This window comes from Cucumis melo, chromosome 8 (assembly GCF_025177605.1).
Source record: "Cucumis melo cultivar AY chromosome 8, USDA_Cmelo_AY_1.0, whole genome shotgun sequence".
Lineage (NCBI taxonomy): Eukaryota > Viridiplantae > Streptophyta > Magnoliopsida > Cucurbitales > Cucurbitaceae > Cucumis > Cucumis melo.
In genome coordinates, this window is record NC_066864.1 from 6,799,284 (window position 1) to 6,825,128 (window position 25,845).

At 29.6% G+C, this 25,845-nt stretch overlaps 2 protein-coding genes and 1 non-coding gene across 4 annotated transcripts; 2 read left to right on the plus strand and 1 right to left on the minus strand.

The window, feature by feature from the left end:
- Positions 1–3,368: 3,368 nt before the first annotated feature.
- LOC103485242 (uncharacterized) lies at positions 3,369–10,211 on the minus strand. Its single transcript, XM_008442774.3, has 9 exons — positions 9,692–10,211; positions 9,480–9,582; positions 9,249–9,356; positions 9,047–9,156; positions 8,580–8,687; positions 8,442–8,487; positions 8,038–8,169; positions 4,427–4,567; positions 3,369–3,811 (listed from the first exon to the last, which is right to left on the minus strand). Exons 1-8 carry the CDS (start codon positions 9,898–9,900, stop codon positions 4,484–4,486), a joined length of 900 nt encoding a protein of 299 aa, XP_008440996.2. The 5' UTR covers positions 9,901–10,211; the 3' UTR covers positions 3,369–3,811; positions 4,427–4,483.
- Positions 10,212–10,811: 600 nt separating this feature from the next.
- Positions 10,812–10,885, plus strand: TRNAI-AAU (transfer RNA isoleucine (anticodon AAU)). The gene has a single exon. It is a non-coding gene; the product is annotated as a tRNA-Ile (tRNA).
- A 2,329-nt stretch (positions 10,886–13,214) lies between these two features.
- On the plus strand, positions 13,215–16,508 carry LOC103485244 (probable mediator of RNA polymerase II transcription subunit 26c). 2 transcript variants are annotated; one of them, XM_051089021.1, is made up of 10 exons: positions 13,280–13,649; positions 14,178–14,644; positions 14,742–14,810; positions 14,909–14,991; positions 15,114–15,184; positions 15,292–15,341; positions 15,480–15,513; positions 15,613–15,737; positions 16,031–16,127; positions 16,225–16,508. In XM_051089021.1, the coding sequence occupies exons 2-10, from the start codon at positions 14,252–14,254 to the stop codon at positions 16,338–16,340; spliced, it is 1,038 nt and encodes a 345-aa protein (XP_050944978.1). In that variant the 5' UTR covers positions 13,280–13,649; positions 14,178–14,251; the 3' UTR covers positions 16,341–16,508. The 2 variants fall into 2 exon arrangements, with proteins under 2 accessions (XP_008440997.1, XP_050944978.1); XM_008442775.2 differs by having other exon boundaries at positions 13,215–14,644.
- The last annotated feature ends 9,337 nt before the right edge of the window (positions 16,509–25,845 follow it).

A 25,845-nucleotide genomic window follows, 5' to 3' on the forward strand; every position in this document is an offset into this window, starting at 1 on the left:
ATCGACAATAGAGTTTAGTTTATCATCGATAAAGTTTATTATTAATAGATTTGACTTAGATAATAAAATCTCAAAAGTTTATGGTTTTGGTATGAGTTTTGAATTTGTTTTCTGAAAAATGAAAGTATGTCTATGAATACTAAAAACACTATCAATTTGTTTATCTTCTTTATCTATTTTTAATCATATGTTATAGAAAACTCAGTAGTTTTAACCATTAAAAGAAGAAGTTTTTTAAAGCTTGTTTTTGTTTTAGGAATTTGACTTAGAGTTCATCTATTTTATTTATAAAATATGCTAACAATTATATAAAATTCAATAGATATCAGAGAGTGGTTAACCATTTGATTTTTAGTTTTTGAAAATTAAACTTTAGATAAATTTTTTACCTTTGAACTTTTTTCATATACCCAAACATCTTCATAGACCCACGGATTTCAATAATAATAACTTTCTTTAAAAAAATATATAAGTTTGACTTGAGCAGTCGAATAACTTTGATAAAATTCACAAATGTCAACTAAAAATGATGTAGAACATATTTTGTCTAGCTATAATTCAACTATTGTCATATCACACATCTGTTTTTAACTTTTATTTATCAACACTATGTGACCGAGGTAGAAGATTTGAACCTTTTACCTAAAGTCAACGGAACAAATTAAACTTTATGTCACGCTTTTATCCAACTTTACGTAAGTTAAATTATACTTGTATTACATAAGAATTTTCTCTTTTTTTTTTTTTTTTTTTTTTTTTTTAAAAAATAATAATTAAAGTAAGGACTCAAAATGTTTTTTGGTTAAAGAAAATGAAGAAGAAATATATGTATATTAAATATTAAAGAAAAATGGTGTGGTTGGTTCTTCATTTAGTGTGGAGCATATAGAATCTTAAATAGAAAGAGTGTTGATGTTTAGCATTAATACTATAGACAGACAGCTGTGAGGGTAGAGTTGTTTTGTTTTTGCTTTGGTGGAAAGTGAAGTTGAAAACAATTGGAATTTGCTTTGGGTTAGAGAGAGAGAGAGAGAGAGAGAAGAAAGTCCTAAGTAAGGGTTTGAGACACAAAAGAGGACTCTGCCCCATCTCTTACATTACATTCAGGAATCCACCCAACCACTACCACCAAACTCTCTCTCTCTCTCTACAATCTTATGTATCTTAATCCAATTATTTAATTATAAAAATTGCCAAAATCTCAACCCTTTAGCTTGGGGTTGCACAAACATGAATCAACTCTAAATTGTGTGTATTAATCCAATATTTTTTCTCATGTTATGAAGTTTGTAATATAAAATTGAATTCAGTTCTAGTTTCTAATACAAATAGGGAGCAAAGGATTTGAATTATGGATCTATCAACCTATAATCTTTTGTTAATAAATTTAAAATTTAGTTAGTTGTTGACAAGTATTATATAGATTAAATAATAACAAAAACGACATCCGTTTTCTTTGTTTAAGATATGCAAGTAGATATTAGGAAAATCAAATATTAATTTTATGTCGTAAATATTTTAGTTTATTTTACTATTTTAAATAAGAGAACAATCGAAAATATTTAAAATAAAGTAAAATATCAAAATTATTATCCATAAACTACAATAAATAGTTTTATATTTTACTATATTTTAAAGACAAAAAAGCTATATTTACTTTTAGGAGTTGTGGCCAAACAAGACACAACACAAGATATGTAAATCTCATGGATTGTATGCTTCTTTCTTACAATTTTTCTTTTCTTAGCCATGAATTTCTTGGTTTGTAACCACACACTACTAAATTTCTTAAATAAAAATATATTTTTAAAATCAATTTCTTTTATTAGTTAAAAAAAAAGTAGGTTTTGATTTTCTAAAAAACAGATAGCAAAACAATTAGGTGAAAAATAGCATAAGTAAAGCTTAGCAAAAATTAAATGGTTATCCAATTAAGTTAAATAGTTATTATACGATTTATTGATTTTTAGTTTTTTATTTTGAAAATAAAGTTTATAAACATTATTTTTAACCTTCAAGTTTTTATATTTTATCATTAAACAAAAATGATTTTAAAAAAAGATATAGTTAAAAATAGCAAAACATCAAAACTATTTTCAATATAGTAAAATTTATCGAAATTCTTTCTAATTTATTTTATATTTGTTTACCATATTTTATAAATATTTTTATTTCTTTTATCATCCATAATAATTTTCATTTTAATAAAATACTTGTTTTTTATATATGAGAAATGGTCAAAAATAGAATATTTAATAAAATGAAATAACCAGCTTTTCTTTTTTGGATTTTGAAACTTAGTATAGATTTTGAAAACACTAAGAAAAAAATACCATACTAGTAAAATACATTAGCAGCAAGTACTAAACTTGATATTTCAAAACATTAAAAAAAAAACACAAGGCCTTTTTAAAGTTCACAAGCGAAATAATTTTTTATATGTAAAATAAAAGTTATGATTGTTGAAGAGAGAATAATTTTGTAGACTAAAGAAATAATTGTTCTGATCAAGTGAAGTTAATTTAAGAAATAAAAACATCAACATTCTAAATAAATACTTAATTTAACAAATATAATTTTCATAAAATTTGTTGTTATGCAAAAAAAAAAACAAAAGGGTTATTTTAGAGATGAGATCATAGGCTCATTGACTTCCGTGCAGAAGCCTTACATGTCGCATTTATGTACCTTTCAACTTTACGTTTCAAATACACTGATTTTCAATTTCATCCAAATATTATTTCTTCATTTCCCTCCATGTATGTGTCTGTGTAATGTTTTTCTAATTCCTTATTTTATATGTAGAATTTATGCTGAAATTAAAGCAATTTCTTTGAAGAACACAATGAATCGGCCAAACCAGTTTTTGTTTAGAACATTTAATCAATAATTCCCAATGAATTGGTCTAATGGTTCATAAATTGAATAAAGATGTTAGAGATAATATGTTGGGAATATATAACTTATGAAAGTTTAGCATCAAAATGAATGTTTTTCTTAAAGGTTGAAATAGGTCAACGAACATAACATACAAATTGTAAATTTAAAGATCCATTAGACGCATTAATACTTTAAAAGAGTAAAGGATTCATTAAACATAGTTAGTTATGACTAACTGACATGAACTTCAAAATGTAAAGTGATTAAGATAATGTTTGAAATTATAATTTCTTATGTTTAATTCTCTCTAGTTCTCATTTTCCAATAGATAAATAAAAGGTTGAGTGAGTATAACTACCACATTAAGCTGTTTAGAGATGAAGTTAAGTGAGAGAGAGTATACTTGATAATAATAATGATGATGATGAGTTGGTGAAACCTGAAAGCCATAAGAAGACATAGGAAATGATATCAAATGAAGAAAGAAATTACAAAGTGAAATTATGATGGAAATTTATTGAATTTGGAAGGCAGGTCCAACTACTGACTTGTGTTTCAATACAATCTTCATTTACTTTTGTCAGTGTAAGCCATGCCACTTCATCCTTCTAAAATTTGGTACACCAAAGTTAAGGTATCAACCTTGTTTTTTGCTTTGTAATCAATATGTTTCTCAGGGGAAACAAATTTTCTTTAACATACCTTTATACCTCTTTCTCAGTTCCTTACCAAATCATCTGAAAACTTCAATTCTAAGAGTCAATGAATGAGATTGAAATTCAGCAGTCGTAAAACGTCGTTTAAATTACAAATTATGGTTTCATAGTCGGAGTTTGGAATTGGAATGGTCGATAAACAACTTTATGAGATTAGTTGAAACTCAAGGACAAAGTTAGAGAGGCTTTGGCTTATGATTGGCATTCTGCAGAACCTGAAATAAAGCATATAAGAAAACAATGTAAATGCCCCGAGCTATATAATTTGCATTGATTTGTTTTAAATCAAGAAATCCGTGCATGAAACTTTCGAGAATAGAGAAACAGATTTTCAACTAATTCACTTGAAATTATCAGTCTTGAGATTGAACTTTCAGTGGTTCGAAACAATTTGTAATATACCAAGGGAAAACTCTATACGATGTGACATGACTATGTCGGTAAAGGGTAGAACAATAAATTAGGGGGTTGAAGTTGATATCAAAACCTAAAATATCTTGATAACAAAACCTAGCTGATCTCGTACACTTTAAAGACTTGTAGGCCAAACAATTCAAGTTTGAGACCCAAAGGGGAAAAACATATTTTTCAACCAAGTTGTTACTTTATTAAGTAACTTCATTAAGTTAAAGATACAAAATGATGAATTATTGGACTAGTAAGGATTCTTATTGTTGGACCAGGATCAAACAGTCCATGTCAACTTGATATTGATTGATAAAATAAATACCACCAGCATTATCACGATTCTTAAACGCCACAAGTTTAATTTCAAACTCTAATAATTGAAGATTGGAATCACTGGATTAAATGTATCAAGAAGTAAATACCTCAGATCATAATGTGCATTATTAAGCTGAGGAAATTCATGTTCTTCCTCTTGGCTCTTATGTCTTCCAAACCCGAATCGTCCCATCAACCGAGGCAGTTATCATACATTTATCTTTTGGATGGTAACTCACACTTGTCACCTGTGAAAAGGAAAGAAGCATCGAACATGTGTATTTTAGAACCATCACCTCGCCTCAATTTACATCTTGTCGTACTTGTACTGTCGTACATGAGTATTTAGACAACGATGTTTAACATATATATTATTTTAAAATAAAAGAACTTTCTGTCCAATAATGTATTATGATTACATAAAATTTCATAAATATTTTTTTGGGAACAAAGATGCCCTGAATGTACTACAGTATACTCTAAGTTCAGTTTATTTTCTATGCTATTGCCTATTAATTCATACTAACTTGATATTTCCTTCTAAATTACATATTTAATTATAAAGAAAACAACACGTTGAATTTGAAATCAAAAAGTAAAACAAAGTTTCCATTTTTGAATTAATTTAGTAAAACAAAAGAAAATCTTTGTACAATCAAGTTAATTTAATTTTAGTGCAACTATAGTTTAGTTAGTGTGGGATGTGTATGGCATTAATTTATTCATAATTATTTTAACAAAACATTCATTTTTTAGTACAATTACGGATAAGGGAAACAAACCTTTAAACTCTAAATTGGAAGGTTTTGCCATATACCATTGAGTTAAGTTTACTCTAGATAATTTTAAGATAACAAAGAAAATGAGAATGTGCATGCATACAGGGGCTGGTTGATAAAGAACACAACAGTTTCATTCAATACTCTATTAACTCGAAGGAAACTACTCGTGTAAAACCACCCTCAATGTCGGGGAATTTTTTACTTCCTTGCAGCTTCTCATCCCATGGTTCAAACTTCTTAGAGAAATACCCATCCATCGACCGCACTACATTTTTAACTAAAAACTGAGCAAATCTTAATTAGAACACAGATAGTGCAGAAAATCCAACATAGGACATTTCGGAATTGGATTTTTCTTTCATACCCAAAGGAGTTGGCAGACGATCATCCAATCTACCCTTTCTAATATGTCCATGTATTATCTATCCTTTAGTCAAAACGCTACCTAGATTGCAAAAAAGATCGAAAGGTCATTAGGAATTTTCTTTAGAATGAGATACTGAGGAAGATGACAGAATGCACAATGTGAATTGAGCAAAAATTCAACTTCCTCTTCAATTGGGTGGATTAGTTATTGGCAATCTCGAGCATTGGAGTGAAGCTCTTTGATCTAAATAGATATGGAGATTCCTCCGTGAAAATGGTGCTTTTAGATGGAATATCCTTAATGCAAAGTACTACCCCACGGCAGCTAACCAACATTGGCAATATCTTCCAATTTAGGAACTTCAAAAGCTCCATGGAGATCCATTTCAATGTTGAACGGTATGGTTATGGTCCATTAGAAGACGTTTGGGCAATCGTATTCACACTTCTTTTTGTCATGATGTTTGGTCCAATGATACAGAATTGCTACATTGTATCCGAAAAGCTGCATACTCTACAATCGAGCTAATACTACTTTGGCTAATATGTGGCATGCTTAAAACAAAGTTTGGGAGATGGGCTTCTAGGTAATCTTAAAGATGATGAAATTGTTGAGTGGGTCCTCTTTCCTATCTTCAAACATCTATTTCTTTGACTGGTTCTGAATGGTTCCTGGAATTGGATTCTTCACCCATCTAAAAAGTTAAGCTTTGTTCTTTGAGGGAATCTTTAAAGAAGCCGAGAGGCCATGTCACTAAAACATTGCAAGAGTTGACCTAACAAATCTGTCCTTATATGGTAACAATATGAATAACTTATAAAGTGCATAAGAATGAGGTCTTTTGAAGTGTCACAAAGCCAACTGCCAAGCTATTAAAAAATAGAGACGAAGAAAGAACACAAGGTCTACGTAGAAACTCTAGTACAGGGAGGAAAACCACGGTATAGATGTTTTTTATTATTTTCTGATAATGATAAAGATACGAAAGAGAAATATTTATAGACAACACGAGCCTAATTAAAATAATAAAAAATAGGGCAAAGTAAATCTCAACACGAGCCTATTAACAAGACCCAAGCCCACTATTTCTAACACAAGCAATGGCCTTCGACTCCACCAATAACTCAACTGATTAGGAAAAGATACAAAAAAGGGAGGGACACCCCGTAATTCTAGGCCCATCTACATTACTCGTAGGAATGCAATTAAATGTAAAATGAAATCGCTCAACTGAGCAGGAGATGAATGTCCAGCCCAATTCTACTCATCCAAAGTATTCAAAATGCTAAATAGAGCTAGTGACCTACTTTTTTTATATCCATGATTTACATACAGATCATAGCACTCTCAACAAAGATCATCCGATACGAGTTTCTCATCTCTGTCATAGATTCATAGACGACTGCTTGATGAACTAAGCAGAAACACAATTACTTAAAGCAGGCTTTGGAGTCCAAGACATCAGTAAATCTGGGTTGAGCTAGCAAATGTTTTCAAGACAGCATTTTGCATGCACAAAGGAAATTACGAGTTCATACACCTTTGTACTTAACCAATGCCCCAATCTTTCTTACGACTTACAACTATAATAGTTTAACCTTGAGCGAACATACTATGGACTTGGCTACATAGAGAGAATATTTACATGGTGATGCCTTCAATCAATCCAAAGTCAAGTTTTCTACCGAGTGTTTTCAATCTTCTCAGGTTCTTATACTTGTGTGTTCAAGTAAATTTTATCCAGCTTCTCGAATGTGCAGATGGCAGGTTGATTGGAGATCTTGGTGCCAGTACCAAGTAGAAAATGTGTTTGCCCAATGACAATTTTGTTGTTATACCAATGTGCAAGCGAAAGTTTAGGCTGTGCCCAACAGTTTGTCAGCACATCCCTAAGTTGAAAGGGTATTTCCATACAGACCTCACCTTACAAACAATACAAGGCGACAAAACAATTTGCACTTTTTTTTTTTTTTTTATAAGAAAAATTTGCACTCTTCAGATAGACACATGAAATCTAATGAGTAACCACATCTCATCCCAATGATTTTTGTAATTGTTTGATAGTACTTATTATCTTAAAAAGGAGGCCTTTATGTAAAACTACTTGTTTAACTTATCTTGGAGAGCTATCTTTTTATATGCCGATTTGAATCCTTTGTATTATTTCACTCTAACTCGATGAAGGCTTGAATTTACATCTACTAGATGGTGGTAACAAGCGTAGTTAGAGCTAAACTAAACACAAGTATGTAGAGTTGCAGTTTGTGAGATTTGCAGATCTATGTGGTGTAAATATCAACTACCTATTATTTATGCAAAAAAGATGTTTCGGCGTCAAAAAACACTCACAACATTATAAAGTTTATCTAATTCCTATAAGAACATTGTAGCTCATTTAGAAGGTCCAGAAGTACAACTAATGAATATGCATATTCTTCCTTTTCTTTTCTTTTTCAAATTATTATTATTCTAAACACTTTATCTTAAACACTTAAAAAACTGATAGAGAGGAAGAAATGCATTACACCAGATTACATAAAACTGAAAAGGTTAAGGAATAAAGGCTTACGACGGAGGAATGAGCTCGAAACTTGGAGACAACAGATGCATCTACTAAATCCCAAAAGTAAACAAATCCATCCTCAGATCCGCCAGTTACATGTGCATCCGTATTGGTAAGGCAGCAATCCAGCTTGTAAGACTGTATTGAAAATACCAGAGATGTGCTGAGTTATAAAGAACGAAAGTGATGATTCAAAAGTAATCGACGCTGCCAATTTGATTTTTTTTTATTGAAGATGATGAAAGTGCACATAAAAAATTACTTTAAAGATCTACATCAGTACAAATAGAGTACGATATTATGAGGATAAAGAAAATAACGAAGGCCCATTCATTTTTGTTAAAGATCTGATGATTAAACAATCCAAAATAAACGGACTATGACATTGCCAAGATTCAGATCATGCTAACCTTACAAGTATGGCCCTTGTATTCTTGTAATAGCTCACCTGAAGACCTTATATGAAAAAAAGGACCAGTTTAGTAGTTTAGGAAATTAAAAAAACACATGTGAAGGACCCTTGAAATTATTACAAACGTTAAACATACCTGTCCAATAGACGGAGAGTTGAATCTAAGCAACTAGCTAAGATGCAATTAGCATCGTTGGACATGGAGATACAGTTTACAGGCTGCCCCAAGTTGTCTGATATTTCTCTATTTGTAGGGGAACAAAATTCAAGTTGTCATTAGCGAATGCAAGGGGCTTCTCATCTTTGCATAGTTTAATAACTCATCTTCAAAACCAATTTATCTTTTTTTTTTTATAAGAGAAACCAATTTATCATTTTTTTATAAGAAAAAACAATTTATCATTTTTTTATAAGAAAAACCAATTTATCTTTTGGACAAGAAACAAGTATAAAACCTAAAACTCCCTGCGGCACACAGAGCCAAATTATTAAAGAAAAATCCTTTGTGAGTGAATCAAAAAGAACAAACTATCTTAATTTAGCAAATCATTTGGCTGGAATTTTGGTTTGTAAGAGAAGTAGAAAAAACTGAACTGAACTTACCTGCCAATTCGCATATCAAATGACCGAACAGTACCATCAACACTTCCTCCAATAATTTCACTCTTTGTTAAGCAAACAGACATTACACTATCTGAAAATGTATCGATGATCTGAAGAACAACCAAATCAAATAAACACTCAGCTAAAACTGACAGCTAACAGAACTATTTTGACGAGTAAATTAAGAAGTAAAAAATAAAACCTGAATTGGCTCAGTGCTATGAGATCTGCAGTCCCAAGCACGCAATGATTGATCATAGCCTGCTGATACTACAACAGAAGCATACTCATTAAATTTCACAGCATTCACCTAAACCAAAAAAAAATGTCGATTACCATAAGATTACAATAATGCACTTCGATTCATCCAAATAAAAAATTACGAATAACCCAACTCGAAATTTCCAATAAAAAGTCAACTGGTTCGACAAACCTCGCCATCATGGCCACGAAATTTTCGAATGACGCGACCTGTAGAAACATCCCAATAGAAGACTTGGCGATCACCGCCGCAAGAACATAACTTTGAGTTGTCTCTAAAGCAAACAAAGGAGCATACATATACAAAGATCAGTAGCAGTGCAAAAGAACCCTAAAATTGAAATGTGAGGAAAATGGGGGAATCCCAGAAGATAGAGGAATTACGGGGTGACATGGACGTCGCGGACTTCACGGCCATGTGATTTGTAGGTCTTAATGTGAATGCCACGGTGAGGATTCCAGAGACGAATTGTGCGGTCCTTGCCACAGCTGAGGCAGTAATTACCATCGCTATTGAACCTTGCAGCTAGAACTCCACCTTCATGACCTTTCAGGACATTACTCTCCTTCGTCGGCAATTCTGAGACACTCATGTTGCATCTTCACCGGCTTCAGGGATAAGCATTATCAGATGGCGGGAGATTACTGAGATTCAAATGCCCATAAGAAATAAGGAAGACAAGAAATATATAAATGACCTAAGAGAAACTAACATTTTAAGACCATTGATATCACTCCCATATGGGTCGTTTGGGGGAGTAATTAGAACCAACCCTAAAATATTTCTATATTTCATGATTAATGTCCTATCGATGTCCTAGTTTTTCTCTATTATTTTTGTTGAGATTGATTCGGTTGAGCTCAGTTTTAAGATGGAATAAATGATCGTATCATGTTTTAGTGTTTGTTCAAAAATGTGTTTGTTTTTATTCTCAATAATAATATTGATTATGCAATGTTATACAGTACACTATGTCTAGACAAACTTTGTTTTCAATCCCAAGAGAGGAGATTCAATTTAATATGGGAGACTATAGTTCTTTTTTTTTCTTCCAAATAATCCAATACAAGTTCAAATCATAACCATAACCTCAACAAAAAAAAAAAAAAAAAACAACTTAGTAGTATGTGAAAGCATCATAGAGTCCCAAAGTTAAAAGAAACAATTCAACCTTAAACAATGTCATTATAACAAATTGGATATTCAAAGGATTTTAGAATTCAAAGAATGTTGAAAATAACAAGTTTCCTTAAAAGAAAGAGAGTTGAAATACTAACAAACTGGAATGGAGATGGTTGTGACAACCTAAAGCAATTGAAGGACTGGATTTTAACTAAGATCAATAAACAATTGAAGCTGAACGAAGACTAACATATAACACTTATTTTCATAGATCCCACAAAGTTGTCTGTTTTACGTCTATCAATTCTTGCTTGTCTCTTCCCGATAATGTTTGTTTCAATGAATAAACTAAAATATTGGAACATAAAATTAATAATATACGGCCTATTAGCTCAGTTGGTTAGAGCGTCGTGCTAATAACGCGAAGGTCGCAGGTTCGAAACCTGCATGGGCCACTTTTTTTTTGGTTTGTTTTTATTTCTTCCTTTTCATCATTCCATGTGTACGCTATTGTTCTTCTCAGCCTATACAAAAGTAACACGTGGAAAAGCAGGTTGGGCCATTTCTTGGACTTCCGAACTCCGCCGATCCGAATTCTCTTTTCATTCTTATTAAAAACTCATTTGAATTATAAGCCAAACTCATTTGGATTATAAGTCTAATTTTAGAAACAATAAATATAGTTTAAACAATCGTCTTTGTCTTTAGAATTTGATTAATATCTTAACTCTTTGTAATTAAAAATTATGTAAAAGCAAACAAATAAAAACCTAAATGAAAATAGTGGAAATAATTATAAAAACCACTTTTTTTTTTTTTTTTTTTTTTTTTTTTAATATTGGGTACATTATTTCAAATATACAGCTTTTTATAAACATTTTTCCCAATGATTTTGGTTTTTACTTTTTTTGTACTCCTTTTCTCCTTCCTTTGGCCATTTTTATTTGGCATGATTTTGATTTTGATTTTGATTTTGATTTCTCAGCAAAATTTTGGTAGTTTGTTTTTTCCTTCATCTTCATTCTTTCTTCTACTCCTCTGGTAAACAAATGATTGCAATAATACGAGAGAAAAAAGCCAACAAATGTCAAATTTTTAAAATCCCAATTAAAATGCCCAACTTTCAACTATCATTAATTAAACATCTCTTTTCAATCAGAATGTCATAAATCGACAAAATTTTAAATCCCCATCATTGTAATAAGAAAATGTTGGTTAGTGCTAGTTACTTGAATCTAAACTAGTATCTGAATTTGTGTTTAACATCCTCTGTCAAAAGATAGTCCTAACACCAAACATAGGGTTATACATTTACATTATATAAAAAAAGATATTCTAACAACATGCATGTTAACGTTGAAGGGTCGAACCTCAAGAAGATAGATTATCAATCAAAATAATTAAGATCGAATTAAACTCTATTAACTCATTTTCTTTCTTTCTTTATTTATTTTTTTTGGTTCTAAGAGTTTTTATGTACGTTTGTTTTTGTTTTTCATTTGGGTAATGCTCTTGATACTGCAACTACTCTTATATTTAATGTTATCCAAAAATCAACTATTTATTTATTTATTAAAAATTTGACTACGGTTACAGATTTTTGTTTCCGTTGGGTTACATTACATTACACCAAATTATATACTAAAAGGCTTACCTTATTTTAATATTTATTTCTTACTTTTTTTATTTCCTTTTAAATCATACCCTAATAATGACTAAAATTTAACTATATATTGATGACCATATATAATTGTAACCAACAATAAAGTTTCTTACATGGTTAACATTTAAGCAGTTTCTTGATTTGAGGTTTGGTGAAATCGACGAATTAGATATAATATTTGCAAAGAATATCATATGAACATAGATTTAATGGTCCCTGGGCCTTGTGTATAACATAGGGAAGATCATATGCAATCAATTAAGCTGATATACCATGAAAAAGAGAGAAACAATAACATTGAAGAATACCATGTATATACGATCAATATGTCTTTTAGATTGTTTAGTTCATTCACATGTAGGTCAATCTCAACTTTTTTTACTTTCTTGAATAAGCATTCGTTTATAAAGTTTTACCGTATAAATAATTGCGATAGACAAATAAATGTTACATTTTTACTCTTTTACATTCTCTCAAAAGTCCAACCCGTAAAAGAAATACGATTAGAAGTTGCAAATCAACTAATTTTGTTTTTGTTGCAAATCAACTATATTATGCTACAGTATAATTATTGCATATACTTTTAAAATATGGATACAATTCAAAATTTAAGAAAATTTGACTTTCTTTTAAAAGTAGTCTTATCATTATTATTTTTAATTAATTGTATCTCATACTCACAATAATATAACACTAAAAAAAAGGAACAAAGACGATTAAACTTAATATAGAAAGCAAAAAGAACAAATTTGATTTATAAGCATATATTATTATAGATTAAGTTAGAAAACGACATTATAATTTATTATAATGGTCGTATGTAATATGTTTTAGAGTAAAGTAGTAAACTCTAAATAACGGTTATGGTCTTAAATTGAGTTAGTTTAGGTTATTGGATGAATAATGGAAAAAGAAAATGACAAAAAAGTACCCGAAAGTATGGTAAGTAAATACAATGAAGAAGATGGAATTAAAAAGGGATTTGGAAAAGAAAGAAAGAAATTAATTAAAACAAAAAATTAGGTAAAAATGGGAAAAAAGAGAGAAGCTTCTAATCCTTGATTAGATGAATAAATGGGCCTGGATTTGAAGATTGAAAAATAGGATTTGGGCCATTAATTAATGAGGAATTAATTTTAATTAAACACGCGCCAATGAATGCGAATGGGAAAAGAAGAATTCATAGGGTCAGAGCTGCGAAAGGAAGGAAAAATCCTATCTGGATATAGGAACAAATTTCAACCCAACACGCTTCAATATTCTCTCTTTTTTTGTTCTTCATTCTCTTAATTCTTTGCTCAGATCAAATTTCCCGGCCGTCGTTTCATTTCAGAAACTTCGGTTTTCGTTTTCATGGTGATGTTTTCTTTCAGTTTCAATATTGATTGATTCTGTGAGCATCATGATATGATGATGATGATGATGATGATGATGATGATGATGATGATGGATGGATGAGACTATTAACTAAACCACAAACTCCAAAAGGAAAACAAAATTTCTCGACTTGGGTTTTGATTTTGGAACATTCTTCTTCTCTTCTTGTTCTACCTAATGTAAATTGACCCACTTCCAAAATTTTCCCTTTTTATTCTTTGAGGACGAAATTCCGGTTGTTCTTCGTTTTCTCAAGGAATATTCCGTAGTTTTTGATTTGGGTTCTTTTTAATTTATTGTTTCAGTTGCTTTTTGTGTCCTTAATTTTGTTTCGTGACTTGGGTTTCTGTAATTTTGACGGGTTGTCTTCTTCTCCTCCTCCTCCTCCTTCTTCCTTCCAGACGGCCACTGAGAGTTTGGATTCTGAAAACGATCGGTTAAACTTTTCTTTAGGATCGAATCAGATCTATTCTATGTCATTTGGGTTTCTTTTCTTTTTTGTTTCTTTCAAAAAAATTTCGTTAACGGATTATGACGATTTTGCTTTTCCATCACTGGGGTTTCTGTGCAATTTCTAGCGTTTTTCCTTCTCTTTTGTTTATTGTCAGAGTTTGGAAGTAGAATAATAAACTTCCTTCTTAGATCCGTTTCTGTTTCCAGAGTCCATTACTGAAAACAAGAACTACAAACGTTTTTTTCTTTTTCAGATTGTTTATCGGGAAGATAACCTTTCTCTTCTCTCAATCAATCTCCGATTCTTCCAATCGGACTCCTAAAAAAAATGGTTCGGTTGGATTTAGATGATTTCCGAACTATATTAGATACGGCCGGCGTCGATGTTTGGACTTTCATCGATACAGCTATGGAAGTCGCTTCATTAGATTACGGTAACCAATTGAAGAATCGGAGAGATGGAATCGTTGAGAGGCTCTACGCGTTGACTTCGCCGCCGTCTCGATGTCGGAACTGTGATACGGATCGCAACCATGACGGTCGCTCTAATGGCTGTGAAATCAAACAGGGTTCAGGTGAGGTTAAGGGAGCTTCCCCTTCAACGCCGCAGTTCGTTGTAGTGGAAGGGGATGACGATGGAGCAGACCCATATGCAGGATTGTTTGATGATGAACAGAAGAAGGTTCTGGAAATAAAGGAACAGCTCGAAATTCCTCACCAGGTCTTCTTCTTTTGATTCTGATTGTATAGAATGTTCTGATTGTTTTGATGGATTTTTTCTCTTAACTGTACCAATTTGTTGTTTTGGACTGTTTTAGCCTGAAGATGCTTTGGTTGAACTGCTTCAAAACTTAGCAGACATGGATATAACATTCCAAGCTCTTAAGGTAAATGTTTATGGGGTTTTTTTTTCTTGTTCTTTGTGTATGTAAATTCTTCTTCTTTTTCTTCTTCTCTGTTTCTTCATTCTTCTTGTTCTTGTTAGGAAACTGATATTGGAAGGCATGTGAATCGGTTGAGGAAGCATTCATCTAATGATGTTCGTAGATTGGTGAAACATCTTGTCAGGTGCATAATTTTTTACATATTTCATTGAATGGTTGATGCTTGTAAATTTCGGAAGAGTATAGTTGGTGAATTATCAGTTCAATTCAACTGTTTGTTAACTGTTTCAATTTGTTCTTCATCAGAAAATGGAAGGAGATTGTTGATGAATGGGTCAGGTTGAATCAACCTGGGGAGCAAACAGCTACACTCTTAGGTAGAGACCAGTTTGAACTTCATAATTCAATTCCTTCGTAAGGTTAAATCTTAGTCACTCTGTTGTAGAAAGATTTAGCTAAGAATGATTTCTACTGTCAACGACAGCTGATGGCGACTCACCCCAGCAAAAAGCTCCTCAAAATGGTTATCATCAGGTGAACTGAAATCATTCATCTTATTCGGTTTTAATGTTTGTTTTCTATATGCGAAGAGATCGAGAAGTTTATCCTTTTCATAGTTTCTTTGCCTCCATGTTTCTAATGTTTTTTTTTGTTGTTGTTGTTGTTATGCAGGTTCCTGATTTTGCATACTCTCCGAATCCACACAGTGAGTATTGAATTAGAGCTCTTATTGTTTCACTTGTCATCATGTACCACGGATTGATTTGGTTTCTCATGATCTCTCCCTTTTTCTTTGTTTTGTTAGATGGAGGTTCTGGGTCCGATAGAAATAACTCAGAACCGGAACCGAAGGGGAAATCCGTTCCAAGAAGAGATGCCCCGCCGAAACCAACACAACAAGCTCCAACGTCGTCTTTAACTCCACAAAATGTATGGTAACCAAATTAGAGTCTTTTAACTCTATGTTTGGTTGCCAAAAATGGAGGAAGAAAATTGAAACTTTCGATTCTTATGCTTCCGAAAACATAACAAACTTAACTCAAACTGGGATCAATTGTGTTGAAATTTGACAAAATTTGAGTGGTAGGTCTAAATTTTCTCAGGTCCCAGATGATATGCATGGTCTTACCTTACTTACAGTCAGCCAAATTTTGTCTTCAACAACTTAGCTGTTTTAGGAAAGTTTTTCTTATTATGTCAATTGAATTGATGGCCATTTGCAGAGGCAGAAAGAACAACAGAAAGAAGCAAATTTTGATTCCCAAAAGCTTGCATCAGCTCGAAAAAGGCTTCAAGAGAATTACAAAGAAGCTGAAAATGGTTTGGCCTACATCTAATTTCTTCTCTTTGATTTCGTTTCTGGCTCTTTTTAGAACAAACAAAACATACTAATTTCTGTTTGTTTCTTTTTTTGAAGCTAAAAGGCAAAGAACAATTCAAGTCATGGACATCCATGAGATTCCAAAGCCAAAGAATGCCTTCTTCTCAAAGAACAAAGGCAGCGGTGGTGGTTCTCAAGGCAGACACTGGTGATAGATAATTTGGCAAATGCAAACCACATCTTCTAAATTAGGGTTCTCCGTTATCATCGAATGAATCGGTTTATCATCATCCTTTCTATTTGTTACATCTTTTGATCATTAAATTCTTAACTTCTCTATCAAGTTTAAAAAGAGAATCAAAAACTACTTTTCGCGTAAATCTTCTCTTAATAAGCAATGCTATTACTGATATATTGTTAATCTACTGAGTCTTGAAACCTCACTGCCTGTTCTATATCATGTAAAACTCAAATAGGAAGGCCATATCTCTCTCTCTAGTCTCTGTCTTATGTCACAATTGTGCCTTTTCTGGTTTGGATGAATTCAAGGGGCAGGGGAGAGGTGGTTTATTAGTCATCTTTGACCTTAGAAAAAATTATTTATTATAGAGGGGCCAGCACATGGGGGGATGTGAATGTGGATATGGGGTTTGGTTTGTTGGCTTTGCAAGTGGTTTTTCTTTACTTATTATATAATATATATTATATATTTTGGAACATGGGGGCTTGGCCTAACATAAAGAAGGGTTGTTTTTTCTACATGGAAAGAGCTTTTTACGTTTCTAGGGTGTGGGGTAGAGGATGAGAGACTTGATGCTCATTCAAAGATCTTGAAGATCTTTGACAAAGGATACATTTTTTTTCACAAAAGATGGATACTTTCATTTGTGTTTGGACTTGAAATAATCCCCTACTTTTGTGATATTCTATTTTTGAATTGAATTTTTTTGCTATACAAGTACAACTAATTAGGACATCTTTACTTTTAGAAATCCACAGGTAGAGTATTTCCTTTTTTCTTTTCTGAAAGGGATTAAATCTCATTTGGGACGCAATGAATTACAAAGTGTGCTTGCAATACGAAAGCAACTACGAAGGAAAATCATCACCTAGAGAGAAAAACTCTAAAGAAAGACGTATTCCATGCTTGTTGGACAATCTAAAAGTTAAAACTATTTGTATAAGAGCAAATTAAGTGTCAAATACCCGTAAAAAATGGCTGAACCTCATGAAAAGGATTATTCGTAACATACACAAGAATGCATTGTTAGATGGTGTTTGATGGATACCCTCTAAAATGGCGCACGAGGGGTAAAAACTCTCTAAAACTAAAAGACGTGTCTACCACCTCTGTAACATCAAGTAAAACGCCCCAAAGACATTAACCTCTGCTAGACATCATCATTAAGAGGATGTTTCTACTGTGTGTGTTGTGGAGCAAACTTTTGAGGGACAGTAGTTCTAATCAAGAACAATAGAATAAAGAAAATGATTGAAAAAGAAACACAAGGCCAAGCCGTTATTGTTGACTATTAATTATGTTGTTAATAAGTTGCTTTCATAGTCCGAAATGTTACCAACTTTGATAAATGAAAGAAGAGAACTAGTTAACTAACACAAACAAAGTTTCTCACTCTTTCTCAACATAATCAATTGTGACCCGTTGAAATATGATTTAATGATGTCTTTGAATTCCAAAGAGGTGAAAATTATAGTATGGTAGATGAAACATTTCTTGTGGCTAGAGCGTGATCAATCGTCGTTCAAGACGATCGATAGGTTCGAAACACACAAAAAGGAAAAAAAATAAATAAATGAAGTTAAGGAAAAGGAAACACAAGGTAGGCACATGCTTGTCACTTCATTTTCCAAGCCTAACCAAGCTGGGGATAAAGGGTGGCTGATATTTTAACAATTATATGGTTTGGGTAAATTGATGTTAGTTGGTATTGACTATTGAGGTTTTATGCTATGAATATGTTGCTGAGAACATTGATGTTGACAAAATTTGAAAGAAAATTACGAAAATCTTTAAGAAAATGACTGAAAGTTGCAGAGATTATTTGTTGAGAGTAATAAATGAACCTGTTTTTATTACAAAAAAAAAAAAAAAAAAGGTTTTTGAGCAAAAAGTAGACTAATGACACTTTGGATTAATTTATTTAAACTATCTTGATAAAAACCGTTTAAAATACAATTCTAAAACTATTTTAAATGGTTCCCAAACACTTTAATTATATACTTTGTAGTAAGGTTTGGTTGAAACGGAATATACTTTAAAGAAGAAAATGGTTATGTTAGAATATTTTGTAGTAAGGTTTGGTTGAAACGGATTTTATTTTTACAGGCAATGATAGTTGTCCCTAATCTCACGAATTCTACCGTTTAATATATGTTTATATATATTTAAGAAAAATACGTCACACGAAGAATCTTTTATTGGTCATCTGAGTTGCAAGAACATAGATACAGTTCAGATAAAACCTACGTATCTTTTTGCTTTTTATAACAAGTGAAAATATAAAGAAAGAATGTTAGAAAATATTAGATTTTTTTTTTTTTTGAAAAAAATGCTATTAGAATCAAAGTTATGTCACAGTCAGAGTTAAAAAGAGCAATCAAAGTCAACAAAAAGAAAAAAAAATAGAAAATAAAAGGAAGAAACATTGATGTGTTTGGGTGATGTTAAAATAATACATGATTTAAGTAGTTGAATTATAAAAATGTTACAAGTTTTGTCCCACACTTAAGTTTAAATTTAATATTTTGTTTAGAATTGTTATTGCAACTTTAAAAACAATTTTATGGTAGCAGTGTTTGAATCCAGTTTTGAGAAGAGAGAAATAATATTTGCTAAACTTTAACCCTAAATTTGAAAAATATGTTTAGCAATAAATATCGAATAAAAGTATAATATCATATCAAATATTAGGAGGCAAAAAAAGTTCAAAGTTTTGACCCTAACAAATTGGAGAATTTCATAGTTACACTAAAATAATCGAGTTTGATATGTTGTTAATACAAGCTTAATGAGTCGGTATGACCAAATGTGTTTGTATATTTTTCCATTGAAATCATTTACAGCACCTGTCTGAAAGTAAAATTATAGCGTAAGAAATGCTAATAGATGTTATTTAAAAGTTATGAATAAATTCGAAAAATTTTCTAATGAGTATATCAACATATTTATTTTATTCACATTATACATTTGTATTATAAATATTAGTGGACATTAGTGGATTCCATGTATTTTCAAAATGTTGATATAACATATAATAAACTAAACTAAGAGAATGTGAAAAAGAATTTCACACTTTGTATAGATGAATTTTCTATAAATATCATTCGTTAGAAGTGACAGAACTCAAATGAGGTAAAAGAGAGTTTTTCGATAAATAATTTGATTAACCTTTCCGCTTTATGTCGTACTAAATAAAGAAGATCTTATTGAAAAAAATTCAAAAAGTTAATAAGAGACCATAAAAAAAATACATTTGGAGATTTAGGTATTACCGGTTGATTTAACTATAGTTTTAGACCATTTTTTTTTTCATATATAACGAAGTATTTTCGTTTTCTCTTTTACGAACCACCATTTTCTAGTCGAAAAATACATAAATGATCTTTTTTTTTTCCTTTTTATTTATAACAACCCTCCAAATATCTTTAAAATAATAAGTTATTATCTAATTTGGTCCTTTTGGTTTCACCAGTAAAATTCATACCATCGAAAATTATTGTTTTACCTTATATATCTACGACCACATCTCTAATACAAGACTTTGATTGCATTTCCAAAAAAAAATTTCAACTATATCGAGTTTCTTTTTCTTTTTCTTTAAAGAAAGAAAAAGGGCAATTTGAAAACTTTCTCTATTTTCCAAAATTCACCCTAAACTTTGGACAAAATAGAAACATGAATATGTAAATGGGGCCAATTTGTAATTTTCCAAAAGAAGACTTCATCAAACTAAGGCCGCTACGTCCAAATTCTCGGCCCATTATCTGCCCAACCGGTCCAAATAAATTAGTTAAAACCTTTTCTTTTCTTTTAGTGAAGAAAAAATTAGTATGAGGTTCCATAAAAAATACCACAATATAAAATTGATAGCATTATTCTAAATTAGTTAAAGTAAGATCAGTAGCTTTTAATTTTTTTTATTAGCCATATTAAAATATTAATGTTTTACTTCGAGGAGAATTTGTCTTTTTTTTTTTTTCATTTATTGATTCGAATGATGTAATGTGAATAATCAACGAGAACAAGTATTAGTTTAAAGCAGGGTCAAAGGATCTCTAAATAAATACATTTATTTTTTTAATTTAGTTATCTAGAAAGAGAATGAACAATAAATTACTTAATTTGTTTGATTGCTTAATTAGTAAAATTAAAATATCAAACTAGTGAAACCAAATTGTATAATTTGTTTTTCTTCTGAATTTAGTGAATTTTGATTTCAAAATTGATGAAAAGGAATATTACGTTATTTTATTTTGAAAAATAATTGAAATTGAGTTGATTTTGAATTATTAGACTAAAAGTTAGTCAAACTGTTATATTGAATAATATTTAGTTTACACATTATAATTATTCAAGGTCAAATATATTATGTATAATAGTCACCTTAATCTTAGACATTTACAAATTACATATGTGAGGGGAAAATAAATATGCATATGAGGAAGGTATAAACAAAAAAAATAACCATTAAGCAGTAGATTAAAAGTGTTAATTAAAAACCAACTATTTCCGTTTGGTTTTTGTTTTAAATCGAGGAATTTTAATAGAGACTTTTTTTTTTTTAAAGTAGAACAAAATCATTAAAAGATAAAATTTATCATATTTGATTTTTATATGAAAGATAAACATTTTGTTAAATATTTTATTTTTAATGTTTTACTCAAGGAGAATTTGTCATTTTTTTACATATTTAAGGTAGATCATTTTAATGTACCAATTATGTTTTAACAATATGAAAATCATTTTATCTTATACTTTGATTACATTAAAATGATTACTTAAGATAATAGATGTGAACTAATTAATTCTATTTATAAACATTAATTCAATACAATAAAATATTTCACAAATTCAAGCCTAGTAAAATGAATATACATTTTAATTTTAATCCTTTTGAATATGTATTCAAGCATTTTTTATTTATAAATTTCAAATTTCCATCTAACCGGTGTGATTTAATATTCTCAAACTTAAGATTTCAAACGTGTTTCAAACACACGAGGGAACAATTTAAATATAAAAACGATGGATAAATTTTGAACTAAAATTTTAGATAGAAATATGATTAAAATTGGGATTAGATGATTTTCCACAAGTCTCACCCGCCCTAATCTAAACATATTTAGTTTCCTCTCTCGTTCTTTTAATCTCATTGATGGTTTTTCACTTGCCAACTCTCACCACCTACCAAAGTCACATTAGAGTGGACAAGTCAATTGCTCACATTAGATTGTTCTTGAAATCTAATTATAATCAGGTTTTGATTGACATTTAAACTTTAGTCCAACCAATGAAACTGACAAATAAAACATAGAGTTCTACGCGAAAATCTTCTTTGAAAATGTAGATCCTATCCTTAGTATATCTTCATCTTCTAGAAGACAACTACCCCTTAACATTACTTCCTCATCACTCCATTTGATATTTTTCTTAGAAAGACAAAACATTATTATACAGCCAAATGTGAACACAATAAATTGTTGCACTATAGTTTCTGTACATATTAAATTAAATTCCATTAATCAGAACATGCAATGGGCAGCAGCCAAAGTGGACAAACATGACATTACCAAAAGACTTGGGAGTGACAAGGATTGGCCAAAACCTTCTCTGTGGTTTGGAGTACAAAGCCATATTTATTTCCTTTTTTGAACATATTCTAAAGTCAAAGTCATCAGTCAAAAAAAATATTTGTTTCCTTCCTTGAACATCGATCCTAATTAATAAAAGTCAAAACCCATCAGTCTCATTCATTTTATTTTATAATTTTTCTTCTTAAATTATACTATCACTCCAGTCCATTTTCAACATTCTAACATTTTTACAAATGTTTCTTGTGTTTTAAAATATCATTTCCTCATATTCTTTCTAAAAGAATAATATTGGCTCAAATAAATAGTTTTCTTGATTAAGTAGACTGATTTGTCTTCGTTATACAATGACAAAAATTAATCTTAACGTCGATCATTATGTCATCATATTTTTTTAAAATAGCGGAGAAGGTCAATTAAAATATTTATGATAGATTCTTAAAATATAAATAAAGACGATATGATATTCTTTAGTTCTAACAAATCTTTCTTTGTTTCATCTTGATATCTAAAAATATAAATTGCATTTTTTTGTCAAAAGTAACGTATAAAATGTGTTGTTTTATATAATAAATCATCCTAATGGATACTCTATATTTTGTTGTGTTTTCTAGTTTTTCTCTTAAAAACATCATCGTAATGGATCTTTTTTCGTTTTTTTTTACATATAATCCTTTTTATGGTCCAATATATTTTCTTTAAAGTAAAACACATCTTACTTTTTTGATTTTTTTCATAAAAACAGAAAACTAAATCGATTATCAAATATATATAGTTTTTATTTTTTAATAAATAAAATTTAAAAAGACAGAAAAACATAAGGAAAAAAAAAACAAAAGGATTACAAATCAATCATGGATTTTAGAGTTGTGATTATGTTATTTAAAAGTAGTATAAAGTTGGATCAAAATATCAATAAAGATAGATTTCTAGGTATAAACAAAGATAAAATGACACTTCTTAGTATTAACAACTCTTTCTTTAATTTATTATGATACCTAGAAAAATATAAATTATGTTTTAATCACTTATTTTCTTCTCACTAAATTATCAACGGATAGTCAAATTATTTGAATGTCAATAACTATACCTTTACAATAACGTCGCATAGGCATATATTTATATTCGACAACTTCTAATACACATCAATATGACTGACACTACAATTATTAATTATTATTATTATACCATTATAACATAATGACATTTGATTGATTAATTATTGGTACATTAAATGACGGAAAGAATGTTTTACAACTGATAATCAAATTAATTAAAGTGCAATCGCAAATATGAAAAATTGTCTTAATTTTTTATTTTAAAAAAATCATTATAACTACTATTTTTGATTTGTGTGTAATGAATTAATATGAGCAAGTACTCGTGCACATTAGTTGAATGAATATATGCACATGTTTAATATTTGAAAGAAGATTAATTATTAAGAATTTTAGGGTGATATATGCCAGCAGAAACTATATATAGACTTTGACGATGAATGTCACAAATGGTTGATAAACTTCGCCTATTTAGTTATTGGTCTACTTGTAAATAAGTATATGTATGTTCGTTGCGTCGTGTTAAGATTAGTTGTCTTATTTTCTTACATCTATTTCTTTTCCTAAATAGAAAAAAAAAAAAGATTGTAGAATATTGGATAGATTTTATAAAATTTTTCAATTTTTAGATATACTTTAAAATGTTCTAAATAAAATCAATCTACAAATTAACCAAACAATCAAAATCATCCAAATAATAATTAAAGAAAATTTGTTTTTAACTAAGAGTGATTTATCACAAAAGTTTAAAGTAGAATAGAAAAAGTGTATAAAATTAAATTAAATACTTGCTACGTCCAAGATAATTAAAAAAAAAAATTTATAATTAGAAAAAGAAAAGAGGTTATTGATCCTATAATCTAAAGTAAATGCTCCTCAATTTAATCATAATAGAATTTCTTTCACAATTTTAAGTAATTCAAAATTTTAATTTATCACTAAATCTTTTCATTTAATATTTTCCATTTGAAACAACGACCTATACTTTATTATCATAACAAAATTTAAGAATTAAAAGCTAATTTAATCTTTTAAGTCCTAACAAATACCAACATTGAAAATCTATAATTTAAATAAGTGATCAACACTTTCATTTTTCTTAACTTATTTAATTTTTATAATACTTTAAATAATTCAAATATTTATTTTATTTAGCACTTAATAATATGAACTATAGTCTATATTCCTCCTAAAATCAATAGCATTTCATCGGAATAGGCATGTTACATATCCAATTAACACTTTCTTTAAAAAATGCAATCTCAATATTTTGAATTTAATCAAAGCAACCATTTCTTTTAAAGAAGCATAATATTTTGTTCCAGTAGTCCCCTCTACGTACAAGTATAATCAAATAATTTTCTCAAAAAGAAAAAAATAAGTTTCAATCAAATAATATATATATATATAAATTTTGGGTTATTGAAAAGTTTTATAGGGAATGGGATGGATGGTTGTGGTTTCATATCAATCTCCTTTTTGGTTAAGACATAAAGATTGATAGATAGATTCAGTGTAGCAATTGATACTTACACCAACCAAACTCAATGAGTGGCCTTTAATTTAGTTTTTAAGCTACCCATACAATTAAAATGTTCACGTAATATTATTCCTTTTTTTTTTTTATAAATGTTTCAAAAACTATGGTTGAGGTAGAAATATTTTAAATTTAAATATGAATAGATATTTTTTTTTTCCTTAAAATAATTGATAAAGTTACTCTAGGAATTAATTAAATTACTTTTAAGAGTGGGTACATTTAGACTTTGAATTTTAGAACAACACATTTTTCAATAAGCTTTTAAGAATACTAGATGGTATAAGTTTTTAGTTTGAACAAAAAAATATTATTCTTTTTCTATCAAAATCCTAGAAACTTGCATCTCTTTTTTAAAAATCTAATTTGACAATAAAATGGTAAAAACTATAGCTAATGTTTATACTAATTGGTTTATATAAAAAATTAAAAAGTGAAAAAATAAGCATCAAAACAAATCGATCACTCTTTTCTATGTCATTTTGTCACGTTGTCGGTCCCTTAATTTCTTAAACATTCGTCAAAATCGTATTCTTCACTCTATTCAATATTCGTAGGTAACTTTTGATTTATTGAAAAAATACTACGCAAACATATTAAAAAGATAGATTAAATCACTCTATATATGATTTTATAAAATTAAAAAGAGGAAAAAAGTTGAAAAGGATGGGAGAACATACATAGAAAAGAAAAGAGAGATGTGATTTCTTTTCTTGGACTTAATTAAACTCTTTCAAAGAAGAAGGAAAAGAAACTTTGGATATGAAATGGTATGATCAAATTCTAAACAAATAAGATCAAATTGTACCAAAATCTTCCAATATAACGTGATCAATGATATATATTTTTATATTTTGTTTAATGATACAAAAACATTCAAATATAATTTATATAATTTACTACCAAAATCTTCAAATTTAACTATTTTTATCTAATTGTTTTAATTAAAAATTACATTGTATCACCAACAATAAATTTCAATAGAAAAACAAATGTCTCTCTTTACCTTTTAAATTTAGATAGTATAGAATAGGTGTTTACTTTAAATGGTCACTCAAATAATTTGTTGTCGTTGTTGTTATTATTATATGAAAATTTAAACCAGAAATTTACAAAGTAATTATGATAGAGTGTAATTTTAATTTAACAACAATATAACATTCTTTTAAAAAATTGTAAATATAACAGAATCTATATTGATAGACTTTAATCGTTGATAGATCACTCTTCTGATCTATTAGTGATAATTCAATATTTTGAACATGGTCTATCAATGGTAAACTCCTATAG

Bases quoted from the DNA above. Each gene is read 5' to 3' on its own strand.
- LOC103485242 (XM_008442774.3), bottom strand. From the start codon at position 9,900: ATGAGTGTCTCAGAATTGCCGACGAAGGAGAGTAATGTCCTGAAAGGT. The intron at 9,583-9,691 runs GTAATTCCTCTA...TGTTTGCTTTAG, and splicing joins CGCGACGTCCATGTCACCCC to AGACAACTCAAAGTTATGTT. The intron at 9,357-9,479 runs GTTTGTCGAACC...TTTTTGGTTTAG, and splicing joins TTCGTGGCCATGATGGCGAG to GTGAATGCTGTGAAATTTAA.
- LOC103485244 (XM_008442775.2), top strand. From the start codon at position 14,252: ATGGTTCGGTTGGATTTAGATGATTTCCGAACTATATTAGATACGGCC. The intron at 14,645-14,741 runs GTCTTCTTCTTT...GGACTGTTTTAG, and splicing joins AGCTCGAAATTCCTCACCAG to CCTGAAGATGCTTTGGTTGA. The intron at 16,128-16,224 runs GTTTGGCCTACA...CTTTTTTTGAAG, and splicing joins TTACAAAGAAGCTGAAAATG to CTAAAAGGCAAAGAACAATT.